General features: G+C 38.1%; 1 protein-coding gene across 1 annotated transcript in view; it reads left to right on the top strand.

Annotated features, from left to right (window-relative positions):
• WIF1 (WNT inhibitory factor 1) overlaps nucleotides 1-12,451 on the top strand; it is a gene marked incomplete at its 5' end in the record, with an annotated part of 86,395 nt that overhangs the window by 49,648 nt on the left and 24,296 nt on the right. The window contains one exon of the mRNA XM_082666837.1: nucleotides 202-310. Within this exon, the coding sequence (XP_082522963.1) occupies nucleotides 202-310 (109 nt within the window). The remainder of the gene's footprint in view (nucleotides 1-201; nucleotides 311-12,451) is intronic.

The raw sequence follows: 12,451 nt of genomic DNA, 5'->3' as shown, positions 1-12,451 counted from the left end.
TTCTCTCCAAGCAGAGTCTAATTCTAGAGTTCTAAAACCCAGAAGAGAGAGTTATGCCTACACAATATTTTAAGTGCCGTATGCTCCAGAATTCCTGTAGTGAAAAATGTCAGTCTTCCATCAGAGGGATGATGAATTGAGAAGTGCCTTCCCACTCTCTGTGGTTTCCATGGTGCTGATTGTCAATGCCTTTTGTTGTAGGCAGAATACTTCTATGAATTCCTGTCCTTGCGCTCCCTGGATAAAGGCATCATGGCAGACCCAACCGTCAATGTCCCTCTGCTGGGAACAGTGCCTCACAAGGCATCAGGTGGGTGGTCTTCACCTCAGAGAAAGGTTTACACTTAAAATATAATAGTGATGGGAATAATATTTTAGATCCAGTTGTCACCCATCAGAGACATTACAGAATGTTTTCCTGAAGAGATCTGTTGATTTTAGGGCAAATCAGTTGTTATGTCCCTATTTCCTTTGGGCAAAAGATTAGGATAGGCATGAAGAAATGGAAGTTTTAGAATTTCCTAAAAACTCAGTTCATAAATGATTCCAGATTAGAAAAAGAAAAGTCACTATGTGAGATATACTTGGCCAACAAGTGTGAATTAATGTAGTACATATAAATGTGGCAAAGATGCAAAGTAAGTGATCGAGAGAGAATGGGACAAGTCAAGAAAAACTTCCCCTAAATGAACATTGTATTGAATTTTTTTTTTTTTTTTTGCGGTACGCGGGCCTCTCACTGTTGTGGCCTCTCCCATTGCGGAGCACAGGCTCCGGACGTGCAGGCTCAGCGGCCATGGCATGGGCCCAGCCGCTCCGCGGCATGTGGGATCTTCTCAGACCGGGGCACGAACCCGCGTCCCCTGCATCGGCAGGCGGACTCTCAACCACTGCGCCACCAGGGAAGCCCTGAATAGGAATTTGAAGTAGAGAGGAGACATAGCAAAGTAGGAGAAAGGGGTTCAGTCTTTCAGATCTAATCATTCTTCTCTACTAAGAAAATCCAGTATGCAGTTATTTGTTTAGAACTTTTCAACTTACAGAACACCAGTTCATGCATTATCTGATTTGTGTTCTGGGAGGGCGGCAAGGCCTGAATTACGGCTCCATTTTACAAATTAGAAAATTGAGGCTTGTGACATTCAACTGACTTTCCCATAGTCATGTAATAAGCAGTGAAGCTGAGACTAGAGCCCAGGTTTTATGACTTTTAGAAAAATACAGAGATCACTTATGTAACCTATGTTACATTGAGTATATATATATTTTTACATAATTGTAGTAATATTATATATTTGGTCTTGCATAATGATTTTTTGGCTTTTAACATTTTAACATAAGCATTTTCCCATGTCACTACACATATTTCCAAAAGTTATTTTTAATGCCCTTATAATATTGTTTTATGAACATACCGTAATTTATTTACTCATTCCCTTATTGTGTTACTTAGATTGTTTTTAGGGTTGGCATACTAGAAATATCACAGTAAACATCATTTTTAAAGTAACAGATGGTCAGTAGCCCTGTTTGTCTTATTCACCATGACTGCCAACACAGGGCCCAGCACAGAACAGGCTCTCAGAAAATACTTGTTGGATTCACGCATGTAGCAAAATCTTAAAGTTCATCTCATTATTTTGTTAAGAATAGATTCTTAGATGTAAAATTATTGTGTCAAAGGATATGAACTATGAACTTTTTAAAAGGCTCTTAAATTGCCAAAATGCCAAATTACTTTCCGCAAAGGCTGTGCCTATTTGCACCCTGGCTAGCAGTGCTGGAGAGTGCCTGGCTTACTAACTTCATCAACGTGTGTTATTAATCATGTTAGCTGTTTTGCTGACTTAAAAAGTGAAAAGTGGTTTCTCAGTGTTCTTTCAATTTGATTTTTTAAATTCCTATGAGGTAGGAAGTTATTTTCTTGTATCTGTTAGACAATGTAAATGTCTGTGTGCCGTGCTCATTTTTATATTGAAATACTGTGGTTCTTATTAATTTGCAAAGCTCACTGTAAAGTACTGACTGTTGATTGCAATTTTTTTCAATTTATGTTTTATTTTATTTTTTTTGAGGAGGGATATGCAGAGGCTTTAAAATCCTGTGTGGTCAAAACTATCTTTTCCTTTGTGATGTTTTTCTTATTATTTTTATGCTTGGAAATTAATTCCTATTCTAGAGAACGATTAGGTGATAATTTACACATGCTTCTAATATTTTACAAAAATTTATTTTGGCAGTAGTATGAGGTAGGGCTCAACCTGAATTATTTTTCTGAACTGTCGACTTTTCCAGCGTAAGAGGTTGGACTGACTCAAGATATGCTCTTTATTTTACAGTAAGTTTTTTATAGATAAGAGTTGGTTTTAGAGACTACTGTTTGTTCTAATATTATAATATTTATAGTTTTATATTAAAATAATTGATAGCAGAATCCTGCCTCTTAAAAAAGATTAGTCTTGTTCTTTTAGAGCAACATTAGAATAATTTGTCAGACATCAAATGAAGATCTCGTTAGGAGCTAATTTTTTTCTTTTCCATTAGGGTTTATTATAGGATATTGAATATAGTTCCCTGAGCTATGCAATAGGACATTGTTGTTTATACATTCTATATATAATAGTTTGCATCTGCTAGTCCCAAACTCCCCATCCATCACTCCCCCACACCCCTCCCCCTTGGCAACTACAAGTCTGTTCTCTATGTGAGTCTGTTTCGTATGTAAGTTCATTTGTGTCATGTTTTAGGTTCCACAAATAAGTGATATCATATGGTATTTGTCTTTCTGACTTACTTCACTTAGTATGATCATCTCTAGGTCCATGCATGTAGCTGCAAATGGCATTATTTCATTCTTTTTTATGGCTGAGTAATATTCCACTGTATGTGTGTGTGTGTGTGTGTGTGTGTGTATATATATATATATATATATATATATATACACCATATCTTCTTTCTCCATGCATCTGTTGATGGACATTTAGGTTGTTTCCATGACTTGGCTATCGTAAATAGTGCTGCTATGAACAAAGGGGTGCTTGTATCTTTTCAAATTAGAATTTTCTCTGGATATATGCTCAGGAGTGGAATTGCTGAATCATATGGTAGATCTATTTTTAGTTTTCTGAGTAACCTCCATACTGTTTTCCATAGTGGCCGCACCAACTTACATTCCCACCAACAGTGTAGGAAGGCTTCCCTTTTCTGCACACCCTCCCCGGCATTTGTTATTTGTAGACGTTTTAATGATGGCCATTCTGACTGGTGTGAGGTGGTACGTCATTTTAATTTTGATTTGCATTTCTCTACTGATTAGTGATATTGAGCATCTTTTCATGTGCCTGTTGGCCATCTGTATGCCTTATTTGGAGAAATGTCTATTTAGATCTTCTGCCCATTTTTTGATTGTTTTTTTTTTTATATTGAGCTGTATGAGATGTTAGTATATTTTGAAAATTAACCCCTTGTCGGTTGCATCATTTGCAAATATTTTCTCCCAGTCTGTAGGTTGTCTTTTCATTTTGTTTATGGTTTCCTTTGCTGAGGAGCTAATTTAAATTGATGAAATAATCAGGAAATCAGGCACCCTTACAGAGTCCATTTTCAGGTTGTAGTTATCTACTACTTCCAATGTATCTGTATTGCCACATCCCAGCACTGTAAGAGTTGGGGACTAAATAAGCACAGAGTTTCTCTAATTTCCTGGCATAGATGCCCATGTGGGTATAGACAGGAAGAGTGTGAATCTGAGTTTCTCTTGGGTCATCCCAGTGCTGCCGATATGACTCACAGCCCTCCCAGAGGATTTACTTCCAATCCAGATGGGTTTAGGTTCTAGGAAGCTCCTATGAAGGAAAAAGGCCTTGGGTTCTGGAGATACACTCACCTAAGATTTGTAGCCTCAAGGATATGAATAGCCCATTCCAGATACATGGGTACCCCAATTCCGCTCAGATGACAATGCTAGTATTATTGCATACTGCTACATCATGGAGACAAGAAAGTTCTTAGAATATGACCACCAAATTCTTGGAATAGGGCATTGCTGGGTCTCATGCCACGTCACTTGGTGTTCCTTTTTAGTCCAAGATAATTTTCTATAAAATTTTTCTTGAGCATATTTGTTCTTTTTCTTAAGAAGTGGTCAGGAGTAAGATAAATACATAACATGTCTCTCAATTTCCATTTCATATTTTTGAATTTTTCTTTTGTCTTTTTCTGATTATTAAAGAAGTACAAACTCATTTAGCCCATTAAAAGGTATTAATTAATTGCACAGTTATACCTCCTCAACTTAAAATAAATCTTGAATCTTTGGATTTCTAATCAAATGCGTATATCCAAAATCTTCCCAGTTTTATCAATTTTTTGTGTCTAGTAAAAAAAAAGTTTACTGAAATTCTACTTCTTAGGATATTGAAGCAGTAAGGTTTTGAATATATGATATGAGAACACTTTAATAGGTCATGTTTAGAGAAAACATCATTTGCTAATAATTTAGAATCTTTAATAAAATGTAGAAGAAAAAGTGGATGATACTTTGGGCAAGGTGAGACTAAAAAGAACAAGCCTGGGATGAGGTGACTCATGCACATGTGTGTGCATTTATACACACACACACATACACACACACATTTTACACGGACAACCCCCCTCCCCCCATAGAGATTTTTGGAGGCAGATGTAGGATTTGTTTGCAGAAATGCAGGTGCAAGAAGTTTATGGGAATTGTAGTTCATTTCAGGGCAGTTATTCATTAGCCTCATTAAGCTCAGTCCCCCCAGCATGAGCAGTGAGGGTAACTTGAATTATTAAAAAGTAACCAAATCAGTGTGTCTTGCTCCTAAGCGTCCAGGTAGCGTTCATTACTCTGCTGGTCTATTTAATACCCTCAAGCTGCTAAGGTGTTCTTTTATCCTACAGACTCCTATATGCCTGAGCGTTGCACGAAAAAGAAAACTCTTGATCTTTAACAGTTATGAAGTGCCTGCTTTCTGGCATCTGAAGAGAACAAAAACAGGAAATACAAACTGCAGGGTGGTTCAGTAAAATTCCTCAGATGGAAAAACAGTTTCCATCAAGCCAAGGCTTTACCTGTTGGAACACTCTTTCTCTGTCATCCCATGAAACCAACAGAGCAGGGGTGCTTCTCAACCAAGACCATCAGGAATCCAATGTGTAGAAATTGTCAAATAGGTGTTAATGCTGGGAGGACCATCTTCTTCCTGGTGACCCCCATCCTTAGAAAGTGAAGCCCAGAGTAGGTACTCAGTAAGCATTTGCTGAGAGAATGAATGGATGACTATTTGTGTTGGATGATTTATATTCATGGAACAGCTTATAATCATGTGGTGTCGAGGATGAGATCTTGCCCACCTTATTCATCTCTTCCCTTGTTGTGAGGCAGTGGTTTGCATGACCGAGGCTGAGGCTGTATGAACACCATACTGGTCTCAGGGTGGAAGATTTAAAACATCTTTTTTGGAGTATAATTGCTTTACAGTGGTGTGTTAGTTTCTGCTGTATAACAAAATGAATCAGCTATAAATATACATTTATCCCCATTTCTCCTCCCTCTTGCGTCTCCCTCCCACCCCTCTAGGTGGACACAAAGCACCGAACTGATCTCCCTGTGCTATGTGGCTGCTTCCCACTAGCTATCTGTTTTACATTTGGTAGTGTATATATGTCCATGCCACTCTCTCACTTCGTCCCAGCTTACTCTTCCCCCACCCTGTGTCCTCAAGTCCATTCCCTACGTCTGCGTCTTTATTCCTGTCCTGCCCTTAGGTGCTTCACAACCTTTTTTTTTTTTTTTAGACACCTTATATGTGTTAGCATATGGTCTTTGTTTTTCTCTTTCTGAGTTACTTCACTCTGTATGACAGTCCCTAGGTCCATCCACCTCACTGCAAATAACTCAGTTTTGATTCTTTTTATGGCTGAGTAATATTCCATTGTATATATGTGCCACATCTTCTTCATCCATTCATCTGTCAACGGACACTTAGGTTGCTACCATATCCTGGCTACTGTAAATACTGCTGCAATGAACACTGTCGTACATGACTCTTTTTGAATTATGGTTTTCTCAGGGTATATGCCCAGTAATGGGATTGCTGGGTCATATGGTAGTTCTATTTTTAGTTTTTTAAGGAAACTCCATACTGTTCTCCATAGTGGCTGTATCAATTTACATTCCCACCAACAGGGCAAGAGGATTCCCATTTCTCCACAACCTCTCCAGCATTTATTGTTTCTAGATTTTTGTTTGAGTATGGCCATTCTGACTGGTGTGAGGTGATACCTCATTATAGTTTTGATTTGCATTTCTCTAATGATTAGTGATGTTGAGCGTCCTTTCATGTGTTTCTTGGCAACCTGTATATCTTCTTTGGAGAAATGTCTATTTAGGTCTTCTGCCCATTTTTGGATTGGTTTTTTTGTTTTTTTAATATTTAGATGCTTGTAAATTTTGGAGATTAATCCTTTGTCAGTTGCTTTGTTTGCAAATATTTTCTCCCATTCTGAGGGTTGTCTTTTCGTCTTGTTTATAGTTTCCTTTGCTCTGCAAAAGCTTTAAAGTTTCATTAGGTCCCATTTGTTTATTTTTGTTTTTATTTCCATTTCTCTAGGAGGTGGGTCAAAAAGGATCTTGCTGTGATTTATGTCATCATGTTCTGCCTATGTTTTCCTCTCAGAGTTTTATAGTGTCTGGCCTTACATTTAGGTCTTTAATCCATTTTGAGTTTATTTTAGTTTATGGTGTTAGGGAGTATTATAATTTCATTCTTTTACATGTAGCTGTCCAGTTTTCCCAGCACCACTTATTGAAGAGGCTGTCTTTTTTCCAGGCTGTCTTATTGAAGAGGGTGCCTCCTTTATCAAAGATAAGGTGACCATATGTGTGTGGGTTTATCTTTGGGCTTTCTATCCTGTTCCATTGACCTATATTTCTGTTTCTGTGCAAGTACCATACTGTCTTGATTACTGTAGCTTTGTAGTATAGTCTGAAGTCAGGGAGCCTGATTCCTCCACCTCCATTTTTCTTTCTCAAGATTGCTTTGGCTATTCAGGGTCTTTTGTGTTTCCATAAAAATTGTGCAATGTTTTATTCTAGTTCTGTGAAAAATGCCATTGGTAGTTTGATAGGGATTGCATGGAATCTGTAGATTGCTTTGGGTAGTAGAGTCATTTTCACAATGTTGATTCTTCCAATCCAAGAACACGGTATATCTTTCCATCTATTTGTATCATCTTTAATTTCTTTCATCAGTGTCTTATAATTTTCTGCATACAGGTCTTTTGTCTCCTTAGGTAGATTTATTCATAGATATTTCATTCTTTTGGTTGCAATGGTAAATGGGAGTGTTTTCTTAATTTCATTTTCAGATTTTTCATCATTAGTGTATAGGAATGCAAGAGATTTCTGCGCATTAATTTTGTATCCTGCTATTTTACCAGATTCATTGATTAGCTCTAGTAGTTTTCAGGTAGCATCTTTAGGATTCTCTATGTATAGTATCATGTCATCTGCAAACAGTGACAGCTTTACTTCTTCTTTTCCAATTTGGATTCCTTTTATTTATTTTTCTTCTCTGATTGCTGTGGCTAAAACTTCCAAAACTATGATGAATAATAGTGGTGAGAGTGGGCAACCTTGTCTTGTGCCTGATCATAGTGGAAATGGTTTCTCTTTTTCACCACTGAGGACGATGTTGGGTGTGGTTTTGTCATATATGGTCTTTATTATGTTGAGGAAAGTTCCCCCTATGCCTACTTTCTGGAGGGTTTTTATCATAAATCGGTGTTGAATTTTGTCAAAAGCTTTCTCTGCATCTGTAGAGATGATCATATGGTTTTTCTCTTTCAATTTGTTAATATGGTGTATCACATTGATTGATTTGCGTATATTGAAGAATCCTTGCATTCCTGGGTTAAACCCCATTTGACCATGGTGTATGATCCTTTTAATGGGCTGTTGGATTCTGTTTGCTAGGATTTTGTTGAGGATTTTTGCATCTATATTCATCAGTGATATTGGCCAGTAGTTTTCTTTCTTTGTGACATCTTTGTCTGGTTTTGGTATCAGGGTGATGGTGGCCTCATAGAATGAGTTTGGGAGTATTCCTAACTCTGCTATATTTTGGAAGAGTTTGAGAAGGATAGGTGTTAGCTCTTCTCTAAATGTTTGATGGAATTCGCCTGTAAAGCCATCTGGTCCTGGGCTTCTGTTTGTTGGAAGATTTTTAATCACAGTTTCAATTTCAGTGCTTGTGATTGGTCTGTTCATATTTTCTATTTCTTCCTGGTTCATTCTCAGAAGGTTGTGCATTTCTAAGAATTTGTCCATTTCTTCCAGGTTGTCCTTTTATTGGCATATAGTTGCTTGTAGTAATCTCTCATGATCCTTTGTATTTCTGCAGTGTCAGTTGTTACTTCTCCTTTTTCATTTCTAATTCTATTGAGTCTTCTCCCTTTTTTTCTTGATGAGTCTGGCTAATAGTTTAACAATTTTGTTTATCTTCTCAAAGAACCAGCTTTTAGTGTTATTGATCTTTGCTATCGTTTCCTTCATTCCTTTCTGATCTGATTTTTATGATTTCTTTCCTTCTGCTAACTTTGGGGTTTTTTTGTTCTACTTTCTCTAGTTGCTTTAGGTGTAAGGTTAGGTTGTTTATTTGAGATGTTTCTTATTTCTTAAGGTAGGATTGTATTGCTATAAACTTTCCTCTTAGAACTGCTTTTGCTGCATCCCATAGGTTTTGGGTCATCGTGTTTTCATTGTCATTTGTTTCTAGGTATTTTTTGATTTCCTCTTTGATTTCTTCAGTGATCTCTTGGTTATTAAGTAGTGTATTGTTTAGCCTTCATGTGTGTGTATTTTTTACAGATTTTTTCCTGTAATTGATATCTAGTCTCATAGCGTTGTGGTCGGAAAAGATACTTGATATGATTTCAGTTTTCTTAAATTTACCAAGGCTTGATTTGTGAACCAAGATATTATCTATGCTGGAGAATGTTCCATGAGCACTTGAGAAGAATGTGTATTCTGTTGTTTTTGGATGGAATGTCCTATAAATATCAATTAAGTCCATCTTGTTTAATGTATCATTTAAAGCTTGTGTTTCCTTATTTATTTTCATTTTGGATGATCTGTCCATTGGTGAAAGTGGGGTGTTAAAGTCCCCTACTATGATTGTGTTACTGTCCATTTCCGCTTTTATGGCTGTTAGTATTTGCCTTATGTACCGAGGTGCTCCTATGTTGGGTGCATAAATATTTACAATTGTTATATCTTCTTCTGGATTGATCCCTTGATCATTATGTAGTGTCCTTCTTTGTTTCTTGTAATAGTCTTTGTTTTAAAGTCTATTTTCTCTGATATGAGAATTGCTACTCCGGCTTTCTTTTGATTTCCATTTGCATGGAATATCTTTTTCCATCCCCTCACTTTCAGTCTGTATGTGTCCCTAGGTCTGAAGTGGGTCTACTGTAGACAGCACATATATGGGTCTTGTTTTTGTATCCATTCAGCCAGTCTGTGTCTTTTGGTTGGAGGATTTAATCCATTTATATTTAAGGTAATTATCGATATGTATGTTCCTATTACCATTTTCTTAATTGTTTTGGGTTTGTTATTGTAGGTCTTTTCCTTCTCTTGTGTTTCCTGCCTAAAGAAGTTCCTTTAGCATTTGTTGTAAAGCTGGTTTGGTGGTGCTGAATTCTCTTAGCTTTGCTTGTCTGTAAAGCTTTTAATTTCTCTGTCAAATCTGAATGAGATCCCTGCTGGGTAGGGTAATCTTGGTTGTAGGTTTTTCTCCTTCATCACTTTAAATATGTCCTGCCACTCCCTTCTGGCTTGCAGAGTTTCTGCTGAAAGATCAGCTGTTAACCTTATGAGGCTTCCCTTGTGTGTTATTTGTTGTTTTTCCCTTGCTGCTTTTAATATTTTTTCTTTGTATCTAATTTTTGATAGTTTGATTAATATGTGTCTTGGCGTGTTTCTCCTTGGATTTATCCTGTATGGGACTCTCTGTGCTTCCTGGACTTGATTAACTATTTCCTTTCCCATATTAGGGAAGTTTTTAACTATAAGGTCTTCAAATATTTTCTCAGTCCCTTTCTTTTTCTCTTCTTCTTCTGGGACTCCTATTATTCGAATGTTGGTGCATTTAATGTTGTCCCAGAGGTCTCTGAGACTGTCCTCAATTCTTTTCATTCTTTTTTCTTTATTCTGCTCTGCAGTAGTTATTTCCACTATTTTATCTTCCAGGTCACTTATCTGTTTTTCTGCCTCAGTTATTCTGCTATTGATCCCTTCTAGAGATTTTTTTTTTTTTTTTTTTTTTTGCGGTACGTGGGCCTCTCATTGTTGTGGCCTCTCCCCTTGCAGAGCACAGGCTCTGGAAGCGCAGGCTCAACCGCCATGGCTCATGGACCCAGCCGCTTCGCGGCATGTGGGATCTTCCCGGACCGGGGCATGAAGCCGTGTACCTTGCATCAGCAGGCAGACTCTCAGCCATTGCACCACCAGGGAAGCCCCTAGAGAATTTTTATTTCATTTATTGTGCTGTTTATCACTGTTTGTTTGCTCTTTAGTTCTTTTAAGTCCTTGTTAAATGTTTCTTGTATTTTCTCCATTCTATTTCCAAGATTTTGGTTCATCTTTACTATCATTATTCTGAATCCTTTTTGAGGTAGACTGCCTATTTCCTCTTCATTTGTTAGGTGTGGTGGGTTTTTTGCCTTGCTCTTTCATCTGCTGTGTGTTTCTCTGTCTTCTCATTTTGATTAACTTACTGTGTTTGGGGTCTCCTTTTCGCCGGCTGCAGGTTCATAGTTCCCGTTGTTTTTGGTGTTTGTCCCCAGTGGCTAAGGTTGGTTCAGTGGGTTGTGTAGGCTTCCTGCTGGAGGGGACTAGTGCCTGTGTTCTGGTGGATGAGGTTGGATCTTGTCTTTCTGGTGGGCAGGTCCACGTCTGGTGGTGTGTTTTGGGGTGTCTGTGGCCTTATTGTGATTTTATGCAGCCTCTCTGCTAATGGATGGGGTTGTGTTCCTGTCTTGCTAGTTGTTTGGCATAGGGTATCCAGCACTGGAGCTTGCTGGTCGTTGAGTGGAGCTGGGTCTTGGTGTTGAGATGGAGATCTCGCGGAGATTTTCGCCATTTGATATTACGTGGAGCTGGGAGATTTTCGCCGTTTGATATTACGTGGAGCTGGGAGGTCTCTTGTGGACCAGTGTTGAACTTGGCTCTCCCACCTCAAAGGCACAGCCCTCATGCCTGGCTGGAGCACCAAGAGCCTGTCATCCACACAGACAGAAGAATCTTCCAAATTATTTTCCTCTGGATATCAGTCGGTAAGGTAACTGCTGGTCATCACAATGCATATTCAGAAAAATCCACGTTTTACTCTTGTGCTCTTTTTCTTGTTTCTGCTAGCAATTAATATCGTGAACAGGATACCCATTCACAAATGCCAAGTTCACCATAAAAGCAGATAATTCCGTACAGTTCTTCCCTACAAAACTGCCTCCAGTTAGTTCTCAAAGTGCCCGATTGTTCGGTGAAGATACAATCCAGGTGCAGAGCAGGGGAAAAAAAAGAAAACTGGGAGAAAAAAGAAGAGGCAGATAGAAAAGTAGAGACCGATAGAGGAGAGGGCAGAAAAAAAGGGAAGACATTTGTTACAAACAAGGAAAGAAAAGGCCAGTAAGTGAGGAAGTCTGTAAGCTCTACAACAAGAATTGGAGTCTTGCTTTTCGCAAATCTTCTGTATCCATGTAGCCTTTCAGATTCCCTTGGTCCCCAAGTAAAATTTCCAGATCCGGGATGCAGCCATAAGAAAGAATCCTATGTATATTTCACAAGTATCCCGCAATAACAGATCCAGCGCGGTTTTCCTTGTACAGTCCTTTGCTTCCTTTTGAAATGGAAATCCCTACTACGGATTTTTGTATTTTGTAAGTTTGCATTTTCATATATACAATTTCATTAAACCAAGGTTTTCAGTGGGGACAATTATACTTTGGGACTTCAGAAACAAGTTTTTTTTTTCTCTCTTTTTAGTTCTGTTAAAATATCTGGGGTTTTTTCATCACTTAATTATTTACAATGCTCAGATCTCAAGATTCAGGAGAACTGGAAACCCGTGTTATTTGGAGAAGAGCACAGTAATGAACACTGACAATGCCAAAGCCTTGAGAGTGGTTTCTGGTTGCCAAGCACATTAAGAAGATTGTATGACCAACTGGTGTGCAGTGCATTATGGAAAAGAGCACACTAATTTCTAGCTAACTTCTTCTTGTACAACTAGGGGAAAGGTTTATGAAAACTCTGAAGGGAAAGGATTTTTCTTGGCATGGTACGATTTTCCCAAGCTTGGCAGTAACCATAACCTGCCATACAGCAACAAAATGAAACAGAATTTCATATGTATACCTCTTAGCA

Source organism: Grampus griseus (assembly GCF_964374135.1).
Source record: "Grampus griseus genome assembly, chromosome: 11".
Lineage (NCBI taxonomy): Eukaryota > Metazoa > Chordata > Mammalia > Artiodactyla > Delphinidae > Grampus > Grampus griseus.
The sequence above is the reverse complement of the archived record's forward strand: the minus strand, read 5'-3'. Positions and strand labels throughout refer to the sequence as shown.